The sequence below is a fragment of the Gorilla gorilla genome, chromosome 11 (assembly GCF_029281585.2).
Source record: "Gorilla gorilla gorilla isolate KB3781 chromosome 11, NHGRI_mGorGor1-v2.1_pri, whole genome shotgun sequence".
Taxonomy (NCBI): domain Eukaryota; kingdom Metazoa; phylum Chordata; class Mammalia; order Primates; family Hominidae; genus Gorilla; species Gorilla gorilla.
This window is the reverse complement of record NC_073235.2, coordinates 55092252-55110391: the sequence shown is the minus strand read 5'-3', so window position 1 is coordinate 55110391 and position 18140 is coordinate 55092252. Positions and strand designations below refer to the sequence as shown.

Here is an 18140-nt window from a genome sequence, read left to right as displayed (position 1 = left end):
TAATACCTGGTGCATGGATGATGCCAATCAACATTTATTGAACAAATCAATGGCTACTTACAAGGCTGGGTTTTTGTAAACTAGTGAAGCATTTATATAGCATACATTTACATTACTCTTCTAACCACCTCTATTAGGTTCCAGAGTCAACACATGATGAAGTTAAAGAAATACAGAGTTTTGACAAAAAATCTTACATTTTTAAGAGAAATTCCACTCTACATAAATTTTCAGAAAAATGGATTTTCCCCTAGGTTTAATCTGGAATTCTACAATACAGCTTATTCTGAAGAGAGAGTGTTCTGTTTTCATTTATGAGTCACAAGTGAGAATGGCTTCTAAATAAGGGCAAAGGCTAGAACAAAAGGAGAAGCAGCTTAATGGGATTTTTCATGAGATTCACAATGAATAACAGGTGTTCAGTGATAAGTGGGTACCTGCCGTTATATTCTAGAGCATAAACAAGCTCTGCTCAGACACCACAAAACCAAACCCAAAACACCGCTAGGAATTTATACATCCAATTTTTGTTCAAATACTGATACTTTTAGAGCATAGGAGAAAAAGGGATAGACAAACCTTGATCTCAAAGTAAGAAAGAGTCTTTCTGTACAATATTCTGCCAGTGATATAAATGAGTCTTTAAATAAAAAGGAAAGCAATTCAAACAACATTTTAATGGAAATCTATTACGCCTCTCCCTGAGTAGTCTTTAGACAACAGTAGGCCCATCTATTCAAGGGCAGCCCAGCCAGTCTAGGAAGCAAGGCCTTCAGGTTGAGAGTAACCACCTCTGTGATTCCGTCTCCTAATAAACTGAGGGTACAGTCTGTGCAATCCCTTGGGTTTATCTCTAACAAAGATGGGCAACTGAATTCCTGAGATGCCCAAAGGAAGTACTTCTATATTCTTCACAGCTGGAAACAGGCTTGAAATTCAGGTCGCCGGCCGGGTGCATTACTTGAGGCAGGAGTATGAGACTAGCCTAGCCAACATGGTGAAACCCAGTCTCTACTAAAAATACAAAAATTAGCCAGGCATGGTGCCTGTAATCCCAGCTATTCAGGAGGCTGAGGCATGAGAATCGCCTGAACCCAGGAAGCAGAGGTTGCAGTGAGCCGAGATTGCACCACTGCACTCCAGCCTGGGTGACAAAGTGAAACCCTGTCTCAAAAAAAAGGAAGGAAATTGAGGTCAACAATTCTTGCTCTATCACTAGACCATTCCTATACAAAAGGGAAAACAAAACTGCCTGGGTCCTCAGGTCCATTTCTTTTCCTTTTTAGACACAGGGTCTCGCTCTGCCACCCAAGCTGGAGTGCAGTGGTGCAATCACAGCTTGTTGCAGCCTGGAAATCCTGGACTCCAATGATCCCCCCACTTCAGCTTCCCAAGCAGCTGGGGCCACGGGCACATACCACCACACCTGGCTAATTTTTTGGTTTTTTGTATAGATGGGGTCTCACTATGTTGCCTAGCCTGGTCTTGAACTCCTAGGCTCAAGTGATCCTCCACCTCAGCCTCCCAAAGTGCTGGAATTACAGGTGTGAGCCATCAGCCTTTTCAAGACCATTTCTGATTTTCACAAGTTTCTGTTTCTTAACTGAAGAACTTCAGGGAACTGGCTAAACTCTTCTGCAAGGGAGTGAGAAAAAGGGAAACTTTACACCTCCTTCTCCTAAGAACTAAAAGTGGAACTTCTAAAGCCACAAACACTTGAAGCAGAATTTAGCAGCTTCAGGAGGAAGTCTCTGGTGTCCATTTCCTCATTATTTTTTTTTTATGCTCTAAGCACTGACTCATCACTCTACAGTCTTGGCTTGACTTTCTCTGCCCAGATGGGGTCCCCGGAGTAACCAAGAACACAAATTGCCCAAGAGCCCAGATGAAGGATGCAATGAGACTTGACCCAGACGAAGCTCAAAAGGAGAGGAAAGCTGCAGCAAGGCTGCAAGAGGTTATCTGACTCCCGTACTAAAAGGCTGCTAGCAGAAGATGACCTGAGATCCCAGGAGCCCTGCAAGAATCCAGCATCTCTGGCAGAGTACATCACTCAGCTCAGTTCCCTTTAACTAGCACTACAGTAGTTGACTGCATAGAGCTTTAGGCATTCTTTAGCTGCTATGGAAGCATACCTTTGAGGGTAGGCAATAATAAGTCAATTCTTACATTGGAGCCAAAGGTCACAGCTATACTCACGTCCAAGTATTCGTCCAGGCCTAATTTGGTAAATTCATACTGCAGGTGAACTCTGAAATTCATATCTTCTACTGAATGGACTACAATATTAATAAACTGCATAGAAGCCACCTGAAATGAAATTGTCAAGGGGTTAGATGGGCTCCAAACTTTTTTCTCAGTTTAACTGCAGACAGGTGCTTTCAATTTCATAAAAAAGGCTCACTTACCGATTTCCTTTTCCTTCATTTCATAGGTTCTTCAAAAATATATATATATTTTTTTTGGAAATGGAGTCTTGCTCTGTCGCCCAGACTGGAGTGCAGTAGCATGCTCTCGGCTCACTGCAACCTCCGCCTCCTGGGTTCAGGCGATTCTCCTGCCTCGGCCTCCCGAGTAGCTGGGATTACAGGCAGGTGCCACCACGCCCAGCTAATTTTTGTATTTTTAGTAGAGATGGGGTTTCACCATGCTGGCCAGGCTGGTCTCAAACACCTGACCTCGTGATCCGCTGGCCTGGGCCTCCCAAAGTGCTGGGATTACAGGCATGACCCACCGCGCCCAGCCTCTTTAAAAATATTTTATACTTATTTTTAAATTCAAAAGTCACAGAGGTACCACAATAAGACACCACTTCACACCCACTCAGATGGCTATAATAAAAAAGAAATACAGTAACAAAAGTTGGGAAGGATATGGAGAAATTAAAACCCTCATCCATTGCTGGTGGTAATGTAAAAAAGGGTGGCCACTTTAAAAAGTGTGACTTTTACTCAAAATGATAAACACAGCATTATCATATGACCCAGCAATTCCGCTTCTAGATATACAGTTAAGAGAAATGAAAATATATGTCCACATAAAAATCTTTACACAGATGTTCAGAGTAACATCATTAATAACAACCAAAAAGTAGAAAGAACCCAATGTCCATTAATCGATAAACAAAATGTGGTATATCCAAACAATGGAATATTATGAAACAATAAAAAGCAATAAATTACCAACACATGTTGCAACGTGAACTTGAAAACATGTTAAATGATAAAAACCCATTATAGAAGACCACATGTTGTATGATTCCATTCATACAAAACATCCCGAACAGGCTAAACTATTGAGATAGAAAGCAGGTTAGTGGTTGCCTAGGGCTGAGGGTGGGATAAATGGGAGTGACTGCCAATGGGTACAGGACTTTTTTTGGGGGGGTGACACTGTGTCCTAAATTGTGGTAAGGATTGTACAACCCTGTGAATAGGCTAAATAGGCACTGGATTATAAATAAATCGGATGAATCTGATGGTATGTTAATTATATCTCAGTGAAAGTCATATAGGTATATAAGATAAACTGTGGAAATTATTATAGTTATGTTGTACAAAATGTGAAAATTATTACAAAGAACATTTTTTAAAGAAGAACATTTAAATCACCTACAATCTCACCACACGGTAACCACGTCTAAAAATTCCCTGTGAACTCTTCCCTATCAACAGGATAGTAATAGATCTTTGACCCATCTTTCCATATAATCAACGAGTTTGCATTCCCTAAAAGCTTGGGATTTACTGCCTTCTCCCCACAACTTCACCACTGGCCCTGAGACCTGCCAAAGAGAAAACCAGTCCCCGGTTTGGTAAATAAAAGGACAGCATTCAACAGATCTATTTTGCTTTCCACAGTGACTATCAGTCTATTTATGATGGAAACATCTTACTAATGCTTTCCCTCCATGGCTGTCACCCAGGAGAGTCTCTGGCAAGGAGGGAATATGATTGAGGGATGCAGAGTCACACTCATCCTGAGAACCACCTTATTCCTTGTCTCTCTCCAAACCTAATTTCCTTTATCTTTTAAAAAATTTTTTTATCAAGTTAGATTCTTCTTTGAAGATATGGTATACATTGGATACCTTTGGAAGATGTGTAACCTCTCTAGCTTACAAAAGGACTCTACTGCAACTTACTAAAAAAAAATACAAAAATAAAAATCACCTCGGGTTCTATCACTAAATGAGCTTTAAAAAATATATCTTTACAAAGGCATGTACAAAATACAAACTAGAAAAATATTTTTTAAAGAAACAAAATGGTTTTTGTTTTCTTTTGTCCACAAAAAAATACAGAAAAAGGGTAGAAATATCTCATACTGCATTAGAAAAATTTATATTATATGTTATGAGGAATATGTTGTTTCAGAGGTTGTGCAACCTAATTGCATTCCCAAGGCAGTTTATCAAAAGCCTCATTTTCTGGAGAGAAAACATGGTTAGATTCTGGCATCTTTCCATTTCTTTTCGGAAAACAGGTCTAAATGATCTACTGAGTTTTATGATATGCCTAAGAGGCAACTATCTGAAGGTGAACATGAATCTAGCACATAGAACTTGTGTAATAGCAGCCTCTAAATAAGGTACCTCATTGCATGTATATGTGAATAAACAAACTGACAGAAAATGGAACCTAGTTTGTGTATGGCTAGTACAGGTGTTTTAAGGGCTTTATATAATTGTAATTTCAGCAGAAACTCAAATGGCAAGGAGGTCTGGCAGGTATCATAAATGAGCAGGCTGGGCTGTGTGTCACGCAAAGGGAATGGTGTGGACTGTGACAAACTAGAGAGGACATCTTTGGACTAAAGCAATAGGGGCTGCTTGGCTCCAGCAGCTGACACTCTGCAGGAACAGGGGCCTAGTGTTCTCAAACATTTTCAGTTTCCAAGCAAATCCGACATGTATTTTTTATATCCAAATTGTTTAAGTAGGGTCATCACTGTCAGACTGAACTCATAAGCCTGTAGGTTGGCTTTAGCATGAAAGCCTACAGTTTGCAACCTCAACTCTAACAGAATGAATAAGTTCCCCTAAAAAGGCACAAGAAAGAAACTCACATCATGAGACAAGGCACCAATCTCTTTACATATTTATCACCAGGGCCAGCATTAGCCTTAACTTCTTTAAAAAATCCTAATAACTAGATTTTAAAAGTCAGTGTAAAAATGTCCCTTGTTTCATATATGTGTGTGTATATATATAAAGTATATAGACACATATATATATACATATATATGTATATATATAAAGTATATATATATAGACACACACACTTTGAAAAGCAAATAACATGCTTTATGCAACAGAAAATCTTCTCTATAAAGGATTACATCTTTCTCACTGATTTTGGAAGGGGCTGAGGGCTAAGACGCATATAAAACTTGAGGACTCCAAACATTTTTTTTTTTTTCCACAAAAAGGGTTAGAAATCTGCAAAGCTATGTTTCATGTTTTATAATCACTGAAGCAATTCAAATGAAAACTTCACTTGGCATCCTAAGCATAGGCTCTGCAAGGTAAGGAGTCATTGGTACGTCTGCTTCAGGTTAGAAGTGATCTGGGAAATAACAGCCCGGTTAGGATCTCCTGGGTCTAGAATTTCCCTAGGGCAACTGGATTGGGTCAACGCCTACAGAGCTGGGTGCACTCAAGGGTAAAACTTCTGGAGAAATTCACTATGGTAGATTCTATCTTCCTTCCAGATTAAGATTTACGTGTATGAATGCAGAAGTGCTGCAACTCACTTTGATGTTCTTACCCGAGAATGACAGGACTGCTGTGGAACCGCATGTTCTTGTATGTCACCTAACCTGCCAAGGACAGCCCCAATATGATTATACCCTCACAGAATTACCAAAGCAGGAAACAGATCAGGGAGGAAAAAAAAATCACTGCTGCATATTCATTTTGGAGATACAAACAGTCAACTCTACAAACCAAAGCACTTTAATTTTTAAGCATATAGTCAGGAGAAGGGCACTGGCAGGGACCTGCAAAAATAAAAAAGGTCAAGATTGCTTCTACCTTAAGGATTCTTATGCAGCATCATCAACAATTAAACAATGGCAGCATTTGCACCAGGCATGGCTGTTTCCAACTGCACAGCTTCCCCTTTATTTGCTATGATTAGTACTTTTGTCTTTACTATACCGTGTATGTAAGGAATAAAATGGAAATCAAAGAGAAAACAGATTAAGAGGGACATTCTAGATTGGATCTATAGCATATTAATTGCAATTCCCTGTCCTTTGTAATATAAATACGTGTGTGTGTGTGTGTGTGTATTTAGAAAAAAAGTATTGAAACTGAGTTTGCTTTATTGAATACTGAAATAACTCACCATAAAATCTATGTTATTGTCTTCATTCCTGAAATGTTCCATCAACTTCTCAAAGCGCTGTTTTTCTCCACAAACCTGAAACACACATTTTCATTGTGCATGTGACTTTCTAAACATAAACATTCCAAAATTAGATGCAGAAATTTCAGCTTAATAATGATTTCCAGAATATCTATCTGTTTCTCTCTCATAAACTATTTACTTCCCTTCTAAGCTAGTTAACTCACAAACAGCCATATGAGCTGCAACCAAAAGCTGATCTTGGTTTCCTTTCCAGATTCTCTTGATATTTTGAAATCCATATCAAATGTGTTTTTCTTTCATTGGTTGTCTTTGCAGTCTCACCAATTTTTTAGCATGCATTTGGAATCCAAGAATGCAGTCATGGTTAAAAAAAAAAAAAAAAAAACACAAACAACCATAGTTTCTTTTTGTAAAAAGGAAAAAAGACATGCAAAAAGATATGAGTATTTAAATTCTTTAAAAGGTACATTTAAAATGTTCATATATATAACTGAATCAAAAAATCTCAGTGCGACTGCAACCTCCCTGCCTGATTCTCCTGCCGAGTGCCTGCCGAGTGCCTGCGATTGCAGGCGCGCGCTGCCACGCCTGACTGGTTTTCGTATTTTTTTGGTGGAGACGGGGTTTCGCTGTGTCGGTGGGGCTGGTCTCCAGCTCCTAACCGCGAGTGATCGGCCAGCCTCGGCCTCCCGAGGTGCCGGGATTGCAGACAGAGTCTCGTTAACTCAGTGCTCAATGGCGCCCAGGCTGGAGTGCAGTGGTGTGATCTCCGCTGGCTACAACCACCTCCCAGCCACCTGCCTTGGCCTCCCAAAGTGCTGAGATTGTGGTCTCTGCCCGGCTGCCACCCCGTCTGGGAAGTGAGGAGCGTCTCCGCCTGGCCGCCCATCGTCTGGGATGTGAGGAGCCCCTCTGCCTGGCTGCCCAGTCTGGAAAGTGAGGAGCGTCTCTGCCCGGCCGCCATCCCATCTAGGAAGTGAGGAGCGCCTCTGCCCGGCCGCCATCACATCCTGGAAGTGAGGAGCATCTCTGCCCGGCCGCCCATCGTCTGAGATGTGGGGAGCACCTCTGCCCTGCCGCCCCGTCCGGGATGTGAGGAGCGTCTCTGCCCGGCCGCCCCGTCTGAGAAGTGAGGAGCCCCTCCGCCCAGCAGCAACCCCGTCTGGGAAGTGAGGAGCGTCTCCGCCCGGCAGCCACCTCGTCCGGGAGGGAGGTGGGGGGGGTCAGTTCCCCGCCCGGCCAGCCGCCCTGTCCGGGAGGGAGGTGGGGGGGTCGGCCCCCCGCCCGGCCAGCCGCCCCGTCCGGGAGGGAGGTGGGGGGGTCGGCCCCCCGCCCGGCCAGCCGTCCTGTCCGGGAGGTGAGGGGCGCCTCTGCCCGGCCGCCCCTACAGGGAAGTGAGGAGCCCCTCTGCCCGGCCAGCCGCTCCGTCCGGGAGGGAGGTGGGGGGGGTCAGCCCCCCGCCCGGCCAGCCGCCCCGTCCGGAAGGGAGGTGGGGGGGGTCAGCCCCCCGCCCGGCCAGCCGCCCCGTCCGGAAGGGAGGTGGGGGGGGGGTCAGCCCCCCGCCTGGCCAGCCGCCCCGTCCGGGAGGTGAGGGGCGCCTCTGCCCGGCCGCCCCTACTGGGAAGTGAGGAGCCCCTCTGCCCGGCCACCACCCCGTATGGGAGGTGTACCCAACAGCTCATTGAGAACGGGCCATGATGACAATGGCGGTTTTGTGGAATAGAAAGGGGGGAAAGGTGGGGAAAAGACTGAGGAATCGGATGGTTGCCGTGTCTGTGTAGAAAGAGGTAGACATGGGAGACTTTTCATTTTGTTCTGTACTAAGAAAAATTCTTCTGCCTTGGGATCCTGTTGATCTGTGACCTTACCCCCAACCCTGTGCTCTCTGAAACATGTGCTGTATCCACTCAGGGTTGAATGGATTAAGGGCGGTGCAAGATGTGCTTTGTTAAACAGATGCTTGAAGGCAGCATGCTCGTTAAGAGTCATCACCACTCCCTAATCTCAAGTACCCAGGGACACAAACACTGCGGAAGGCCGAAGGGCCCTCTGCCCAGGAAAACCAGAGACCTTTGTTCACTTGTTTATCTGCTGACCTTCCCTCCACTGTTGTCCTATGACCCTGCCAAATCCCCCTCTGTGAGAAACACCCAAGAATGATCAATAAATAAATAAATAAATAAATAAATAAATAAATAAATAAAAATCTCAGTGCATAAACTACAATACAGAAATAGACACCGTGGAAGCTATATTAACACATTTAAGGTGAGTATAGAAATCTGCAGTAATTTGTGAAGTAGCATCCCAGAATCCTGAAACACATGCATTCAGCTAATTAATGTTTTCATTGATCAGATGAAACAAACATAAAATACTGGTAACTCCAGGGCCCAAAGGTATTTGCATATACATGAAATAAAATACATGGAGCTAAAAAAAAAAAAAAAGTCAAAAAAGATTTCTATCAAATGACTCTCTGGGGACTTTTTTTCTTTCTTTTTTTTAAATTTTAGATTCCAAGCTGGAATGTGGTAGCACGATGATAGCTCACTACAGTCTCAACCTCCTGGGCTCAGGCAATCCTCCTGCCTCAGCCTCCCAAGTAGCTGGGACTACAAGCAGGCACCACCACACCCAGCTCTGGAGACTTATTTTTAAAGTCAAAGGACAAACTTTAATTCTGTCAATGTCCTTGGTTGACTTTTTTGGGGCAAAGTCCTATACCCACTGGTTTATTCATTTCACCTTCAGAAAATATTTCTCCAAACCACTCCTGACTATTTGCTGCATTAGTAAGACACAGTCCCTTCGTTAACATTTTGCGAATTTAATCCAGGTTTCACATGCTAAACTCCAAATTTTCTGATTCCATTTGTGATCTTAGGGATAACTCAAGTCAATCCTCAAAAATTCTTCTAAAATGTTATTTCATAATGCAGCCATTTAATTCAGTCGTGTGAAACTCCAAGTGAATATATATATATTTTGGTGAAGAGAAAGTCCCACGAAGGCAGGAATTCTGTTTAGTTCACTACATAGCATCTACATCAATGCTTAGTACATTATAAGTTCCCAATTGTATTTGTTAAATTGCACTGAATAGAAGATAAATGAGTAATTATGTTAAAATTCACTTCACAAAACGATGAATGACTTCCTATTCTCCATGATGAAGCATTAAACCATGGTAGACAGGCACCACCGGGGGTAAATCCTTAGTGGTGGCCATCTCTAAACCATATGCTGGGAACGTTAAAGTGAACAGCCTTCAGCCTCTGAGGGCCTCCTAGTCTCAAAGCAGTATTTCCAACAGATTCAGACCACCATTTACTGCATTTTCATGACAACTCTCCGTGAAAATTTATTTATACCTGCCTTAACAAAAAATAATTTCAGAATGCAGAGGGACAGTGCATGGAAGGTAGAGTCTAAAGTAAACTCTTTAAAATTGGCCTAGCATGGTGGCTCACACCTGTAATCCCAGGGCTTTGAGAGGCCAAAGCGGGAGGATCACTTGAGCCCCAGAATTCAAGACTGGCCTGGGCAAAATAATGAAACCATGTCTGTACTGAAAATAAAAATTAAAAAATCAGCCAGGTGTGGTGGCACGCACCTGTAGTCCCAGCTACTCAGGAGACTGAGGTAGGAGGATACTTTGAGTCCATGAGCTCGAGGCTGCAGTGAGCCATGATCATGCCATACACCAGCCTGGGCAACAGAGCAAGACCCTGTCTCAAAAATACACACACACACACACGCACACACACATACACACACGCACAGACACACACACATGACCAGTCCCACACTGGAGAGTCTGATTCAATTGGCCCAGGTGGTGCTGGGGGGACACGGGCATGCACAATTTTAAAAGCACTATGGATCATTTTGATGCTCCACAATGGCTGACAACCAGAGATTTAAGGGGTTACCATGTTCTGCCCCCATCCTCAGCTGGCCCCTCTAGACAATATACAGCAAGTTCCTGGAAATGAAAGGTTTGTTGAAGGGGGTGAGGCAGTACAGGCCCAGCTCCCTAGACTATGACATCAGTCACATCTTATGCCCAAAGAGACAAGCATCTCTTGCCTGCAAAAAGGGATCTGTGGGTAAAAAACCCTGAGGTTTTATACAAAAGGTCAGAACTGCAATGTGAATTTTCTTTAGCAGAAACCCCAATATAGGCTGGGCACAGTGGTTCTCGCCTGTAATCCCAGCACTTTGGGAGGACGAGGTGGGCAGATAACATGAGGTCAGGAGTTTGAGACCAGCCTGGCCAACATGGTGAAACCCCGTCTGCACTAAAAATACAAAAATTAGCCAGGAGTGGTGGCATGCACCTGTAATCCCAGCTACTTGGGAGGCTGTGGAAGGAGAATTGCTTGAACCCAGAAGGCAGAGGTTGCAGTCAGCCGAGATCATAACACTGCATTCCAGCCTGGGTGACAAAGTGAGCCTCTGTCTCAAAAAAAACAGTTTACTTTGGTCTTGTTGTGGGTGATTGGTAGTGGCAGTAAGAGAAGAGGAAAAGACGCCATCCTGAATTTGGGGAGAGCTACCAGCTCTCCTGAGAAGCAGACCGTGATTCACGTTTGGTTGAGGGGCTAGGCACACGCTAAACTAAATGAGGCAACAGCTGTTCATGAACAGTGACAACAAAAGCAATTCCTAGGGAGGCAAAGCTCTTCGAAGAATGTTAGAAAGCTGAAAAATGCCTTTTGCATAATCTGATACTCTCGATTTATGAATTAGACCTACACAGAGATTAGACTTCTCTAACCTGATGAAAGGTTGAGAGAGTGGCAGAACCAAGGCTAGAACCAGGTCCCTGATGGCCAGCCTGAGGTTCCTTCTCCCACATAGCCCAGAATGCCCATATAAACATATTCCATTAAAGAAGGCAGTTAAGGCATTCCAGCAGTATCTGAGACACACAGAGATGAAAAACATTATCACTAAAAGACATAGTCATTATACCATGCATACTTTGACATCCCTGCACCAGAAACTTCCATGGAACCTCTAAAAATGATAGATTCCTAGAGTCTATATTGAGACATACTGAATAAGAATCTCCCCAGATGGGCCTAGAAATCTGTGAATACTTGTGGTTGTTGGACCAGCATCTGGGAACCAATGGCTCATATAATATCAGACTGGCTGATTAAACCCTCAGTCTTTCTGATTACCAATTATAAACTGATTAACTAGATCATTAAATCTCCAGCTCATTCAACTTCTAACTGAGCAACACAAACACAGTTACTATAACTGGGTATCATAGGAATGCCGCAGGAATGGACCCACTGCCCCTGCATAAGTGCAATGAATAATAAGGTAACCCAAAAATAATCAAGGGGTGCATGTTGGGTCTTAGAAAAAAAAGGTTTTGAATGGCTGGAAAAGCACATGTGGACGGCAACAAACTACTCATAGCCTGTTACTTTAAAAGATGGCATCAAATATAGAACAAGCAACACTAGATTTCATGGTGGATAAGGATCCCAAAAAACACATCACTAGCCTGGCAGATAGACCTGAAGTAGATGTTAAGAAGAGCCTTGAATATATGTGTTTCTTTAGAGAGCCCTCATTCTGTCAACAGACAAATCCCTGCTGAGAACATGTGCGTTACAAAACAGAGAAATACCTCAATCTTAAAAAAAAAAAAAACAGACTTAAATATCTTCTTATTTACAGCTGCTATGAACTTGGCAAAAATAACCCAAATGCACAAAATGACATTATGAATACAAATGCCGGCTTTGGGAAACCTTGAAAGCAACAGAGTGACCACTCTCCATGGTAAGGACTAGAAGGACCCCTACTACCACAGCTCCACCAAACCCAAGGCTGCTTTGCTGCCAATCTCAACTAATGAACTCAGGGTTGTGTTTCCTGACACGTTCCACAGGCACAGCAAGGATTCCAGAGCCCCCCTTTGTTTCTGAGGAAGGAAAGGAAGCATGCAGGCCAGATTCACATTTGTTTCTCCATTACTTTAGCAATCATTAAACAAGTGTACACTACAATCCCACAGGAAACAGGAAGATATGTTTGGGGAAGGTTGGTAAAAGTTGTGTCCCACATCAAAGGAAAGTTGTCTTCGTTCATACTGCTCACATCTGGAGCACCCCCACACACTGGGTGAAACAGGACCATCATGGTGGAACATGCTCTCTCCTTTGCGGTGGCCTCTTTAGAAAATCGGTGAGGATGAAAGGAACGAGACGCTAATTTTCAGTTATTTTCAGAATCCATGCATTGGCCTGCATGGGAATGAACTCGAGCGCTTCATCAGAACGTTTCTAAGAGCCAGGAGCATATTTGCACATGTACATCATTACACATTCTATATTGATAGGCATCACTTCCATCTGCCCACAAAGGCCAGATAATACACGGTGCAAAAACTTTTTAATAAAAAAGCTATATTCTTGCAGCTGAAACGTGTCATTCTTGACTTTTATATTCACTGGTATATCTCGTTCTCCCACCAGCTTTGATACCAGTTTCCAAATCAATAACATGTACTCTATTAAGTGGGGTGGGGAGAAAGTTTAAGAGCTACAGAAAAACTGAGCTAAGCAGAGTGGCAAGGAGACCTTCTGTGCACTGGACTGCCCTATCAGGAATTAGACGACTACTGCTAGCAGCTGGGGCTACCAGCAATTAAGTAAACCAGCAGACAAATAAAAGTATATGCCCTGGAAAAGTATGTATCCTACTGAAAACCAAGAGGCATCTTCATTATAAATCATCTATAAACCGGCTGCATGTGAATAAATTCACGATCCCAGTTAATGTAAAAATGATCAGGCTCCAATCCTGGACCACAGACTTCAGTCTGCTAACACAGCCACCTATCTGCCCATCCCTGTGGGGTCCTGCCTAATACAACTGCCTCTCTGCACCTTCAAGCTCTAACACTGATGGGGGTAAAGGGCTATAAGGGTAGAAATGGGACTATGTGGCACATTAGACAAGACTGTAAAACCTGGGTTATAAGTCACAGTTCAGCCACTACCCTATTGTTAGCTTGGACCATTCAGCAAACATCCCTGGACTTCAGTTTTCACATCTATCAAGTTGAGAGCCTTAGGCCAGGTGCAGTGGCTCACACCTGTACTCCCAGCACTTTGGGAGGCCGAGACAGGTGGATCACCTGAGGTCAGGAGTTTGAGACCAGCCTGGCCAACATGGTGAAACCCCGTTTCTACTAGAAATACAAAAATTAATTGGGCATGGTGGCGGGCGCCTGTAATCCCAGGTATTAGGAAGGCTGAGGCAGGAGAATCACTTGAACCTGGGAGGTGAAGGTTCCAGTGAGCCAAGGTCACACCATTACACTCTAGCCTGGGTGACAGAGTGAGACTCCGTCTCAAAAAAAAAGAAAAGAAAAGAAAAGAGAGCCTTAGATGATACTACTGGTTTGCAAGCCATACTTTAAGAAAGCAATCGGCCGGCGCGGTGGCTCATGCCTGTAATCCCAGCACTTTGGGAGGCCAAGGTGGGCGGATCGCCTGAGGTCAGGAGTTCGAGACTAGCCTGGCCAACGTAGTGAAAACCAGTCTCTACTAAAAATGCAAAAATTAGCTGGGCGTGGTGGCAGGCGCCTGTAATCCCAGCTATTCAGGAGGCTGAGGTAGGAGAATTGCTTGAACCTGGGGGATGGAGGTTGCAGTGAGCCGAGATCGTGCCACTGCACTCCAGCCTGGGCAACAGAGCGAGACTCCATCTCAAAAAAAAAAAAAAAAAAGAAAAAAGAAAAGAAAGAAAGCAATCAGGGTTACAGAGGAAATAAAGGAGAAGAAACTATATGGGTTACAGAGCTTTGGGAGTAAGGGGGAATTCCAAGTCAGGGGCTTGTCCGAGAAAGGGAAAGCCTAAGTAAGGTTCTTGAGAATTCTACCCTCACTATCCAGATCTTCTTTCTTATACTTACTTAGTTGTCTGATCAGATTGCTTTTGAGGGGAAAAAAAGGTTTCATTGCAAATAAAAAATCTGAAAAAAATTCTCTCCCTCAGTATTCTTGAACGTCTAAAATTCTCATCTAACATGGCAATAGAACATGATATGGCCAAGCTGACTGGCATGGAAGCTCCACAGAAACAAATTCAGAGGAATGCACTTGGCTGTGCCGGCCCTGAATACCAAACATAAAGGTCAAACCACTCTCTCGCCCCATCTGGTTCACTCCTGATTGCGAAGCTATGAAATCCCATACCCTGCACAGATAACGTGGGCCACTCCCAGAACAAGCAAGATTCATTTTCATGTAAAGGAGAATTGAAGCAAAAGCAAAACTTCTGCCAAAAAAAAAACTCCAACTATGCTCTCCAACATCTGTGAAAGACATTTGTGAACAGTGTCCCAAACCATTTGGATCAATCTGGGACCCTGGAGGCAAAGGTGGCTATAGTTTAAAGCATCTCAAAGGGTGGGCAGCGGTTAGGGGATGCTTTCCCTAAAGGCTAATAGTGGAGAGGAGATGGTTTTACAAAAACCTTGGGTATTATCTTACCAGCCAGATGTTGAAGTGAACACACTCCCAGACTTCAGCCACCTCTCTGTCCCTCTTCAAGGTGAGTAACAGTCTCTGGCTTTCCCCAGCAACAGCTCCCAGGGAACCATGCAAAGTCTGTAGCCAAATTGAGGCCTGACTCTTATGAGATGGCTATAAAATATGCTTCTGGGTTAGTTATATAAAAATTAAAGGCCCTTTGCTTAAGTGTTTCCTTCTTGCCTTGTTGCCTGGCGCCTGCCTCAATACTTTCTTTTTCTCCTCTTACAATAGGCCCCTGTGATCTGCAAGGCTCCCTGCAGGAAGGCACCGTTTTAGAGGCACACTCTATTATGACTGATTAGACGACCCTTCTCAGGGCCTGCCTGAGAACAAAAGTTCCGTTTTCTTTTCAGGGCCTTGTGAAGTAAACAGTTATTTCATAGTTAGTCCTAGGTGAAAACCATCTTTTACCATCTACTGAGTGCACCAGCAGTCTGAGGGTTACTGACGCCATAATGGCCTGACAAAACCACTTTTCTGGGGTGTTCTGTGGCTGTCAATGGTCTGTTATTGTTGTCTCTTGAAGTGATTGGACATTTCATACACATACACCATGCAGCAGCCATGACAGAAGCAGATCACTCCAACCTGCTGCTGGCTCTCATGTCTCCTTGGGATTTAACTGTGAATATGTTCATCCAGCTGAAACGCTCTGAAACTGAACAACCTTATCTCACTCTGCTAAAACAAAAACTAATGAAAGCTAAGCAACTAAGTGTATTCTATAACCTAGTCAACCCTCCTCCTTCATAAATACAACATTTTTATCAATCCTGGACCAGGAGATGACTATGAGCCTGAGGTTTCATCTGCATAATGCTAAACACCCTTGTGAAAACTTCAGTAACTTTTCCAGGTGTTTCCAGATATCCAGATGTTTGGCAGGAGGCACACAGAGCAGCCAGATGACTGTCTTACTTTCCACACCCATATTTTGCCGTACTGAATAAAGAACCCAAAGACAGAAGCAAAAGGATAGTAAAATCCCCAAAGGACGACTCATTGACGCATCACCCCTTAAACGAGAAATGTCTTTTTACTACCTCTCTAAAAAAAAAAAAAAAAAAAAAAAGATGACCTTCAATAAATTCTAGAGAGTAAAACTCCTCCTTACAATAGGTCATAAATGATCTCTTTCCGAAATATGCTTCAAGTCCAGCCTGAACCTCTCTAGCTTCAATGCAAGACTCATATCTCCTGGTCATTAGGAAGGACACATAGAGTCTTTCAAGGCTACTTGTAATGGTTAACTTTATGCGTCAACTTGAGACGGTGAAGTGATGTCCAAGAGCTGGTGAAATATTTCTGGGTGTGTCTGTGACAGTGAGTAAATAAGACGTCCCTCTCCAATGTGGCTGGGCATCTCCAATCCACTGAGGGCCCAAATAGAACAAAAAGAATTTGGAGGAAGGGTGAATTCTCTCTCATCTTGAGCTGGGACATCCATCTTCTTCCCCTGCCCTTGGACAATGGAGCTCTTGGTTCTCAGGCCTTCAGACTCCATAACTTACACCACTTGCTCTTACTTCTCAGGCCTTCAGACTTGAGCTGAATGACACCCTAGCTTTCCTGGATTTCCAGCTTACAGATGCGTAGCATGGAACTTCTCTACCTCCATAACCACGTGAGCAATTCCCATAATGTTTCCTCTTATATCTACAGATATATCTATAGATGTCCTGTTGTCTCTGTTTCTCTGGAGAGCCCGGACTAATACACCCCCATTTCTACTAGAAAGCCAAAATACCTTCCATTTCTTCAATAAAGAATGATATTTACTGATTGACTGATTGAGACAGAGTCTCGCTCTGTCACCCAGGCTGGAGTGCAGTGGCGCAATCTTGGCTCATTGCAATCTCTACCTCCCGGGTTTCAAGCAAATCTCCTGCCTCAGCCTCCTGAGAAGCTGGGATTAAAGGCACATGCCACCAGGCCTGGCTAATTTTTGTATTTTTAGTAGAAACGGGGTTTCGCCATGTTGGCCAGGCTGGTCTTGAACTCCTGGCCTCAAGTGATCCGCCCACCTCAGCCTCCCAAAGTGCTGGGATTACAGGCATGAGCCACCGCACCCAGCCTAAGAATGGTATTTAAATAGCTACCTGAGGATTACACGACAAAGGCCCTCAGTCCTCTCTGGGATGACTTACCAGTCAGACCCCTCAAAGTAGAAGGAGCCTAACACTGTTCTTTATTTTCAATCATTTCTCTTCACAGCTTCATCCTTTGAGCATATCCAATTAGGTCAAGCTGAGCAAGGGAAGGGACACAATGACATCTCTAGGGGTCATCACATGTTCTCTAAACCACAGCAAGAGCACGTGGCTAGAGCTGTCTAAAGCCTGCAGCAATTTCAGATCTTGGGGCCTGCGCAAGAGGCAGCTATCAGCCCATGCTCTCCTCACACCTAAATCACTACAAATCTAATCAGTGCATGGTGTGCCATGAATGCAGAGTCCTTGAAGACAAGGACTCTTGGATAGATCAAATATCTCAGGCCAACAACAGGCAAATGCCTGCAGTTTGTCTACAGCTCGCTTCTCTCATTTCCCAACCCTTCTACTTTCATCTTTGCTTTTCCCCAAGTTCACCCTAACACCCACGGTCACCTCTGGGTCTTAAGCAGAAGGACTTTGCACTTAGCCAATTGGAACCACTTCCACCCAGCCCAAGATGACAGCAGAGAATGGATTTGGGTACCAGTTCTTAAAGTGTGGTCCTTGAACACCAAGGGTACTTTAGGCCCTTTTATGAGGTTTGTGAGGGCAGCATTATTTGTATAATACTACTAAGATGTTACTTAATACTTTCACAGAGTTGGCAGTTGGCACTGGTGGCACAAAAGGAACAATGAGTGAATACTGCCAGTGCCATAGCATGCATCAAGGCAGTGCACCAAATTATACCAGTAATCCCTGTATGGTTGTCTCGAGGAAAAAGCATTTCTGTGATTATTTCAGTTGCAAGATGAACTAGCCACTCTTTATTCTTACTTGAAAGCATGACTGACAAATTCAGACTTATGCACTTGGCAGGTATTTTCTTGAAAATAAACAAAGTGCACCTTTTAATTTAAAGATAACAGCTGACAATATTTGTTATCAATGATAAAAATTAAGCTTTCAAACACATGAAAACTGTACCCACCACCAGGAGTCTGACTGCTTCCCAGTATTTAAAGAATTTTCTAATGAGATTG

The 18140-nt window shown here is 43.5% G+C and overlaps 1 protein-coding gene across 9 annotated transcripts in view; it reads right to left on the bottom strand.

The window, feature by feature from the left end:
- The window catches only part of FMNL2 (formin like 2), a 315524-nt gene that overhangs the window by 36107 nt on the left and 261277 nt on the right, over positions 1 to 18140 (bottom strand). For all 9 annotated transcript variants that reach the window (XM_031008485.3, XM_031008488.3, XM_031008484.3 and 6 more), the window contains exons 10-11: positions 6351 to 6425; positions 2200 to 2310 (exon numbers count right to left, since the gene is read on the bottom strand). In XM_031008485.3, the coding sequence (XP_030864345.1) occupies positions 2200 to 2310; positions 6351 to 6425 (186 nt within the window). The remainder of the gene's footprint in view (positions 1 to 2199; positions 2311 to 6350; positions 6426 to 18140) is intronic.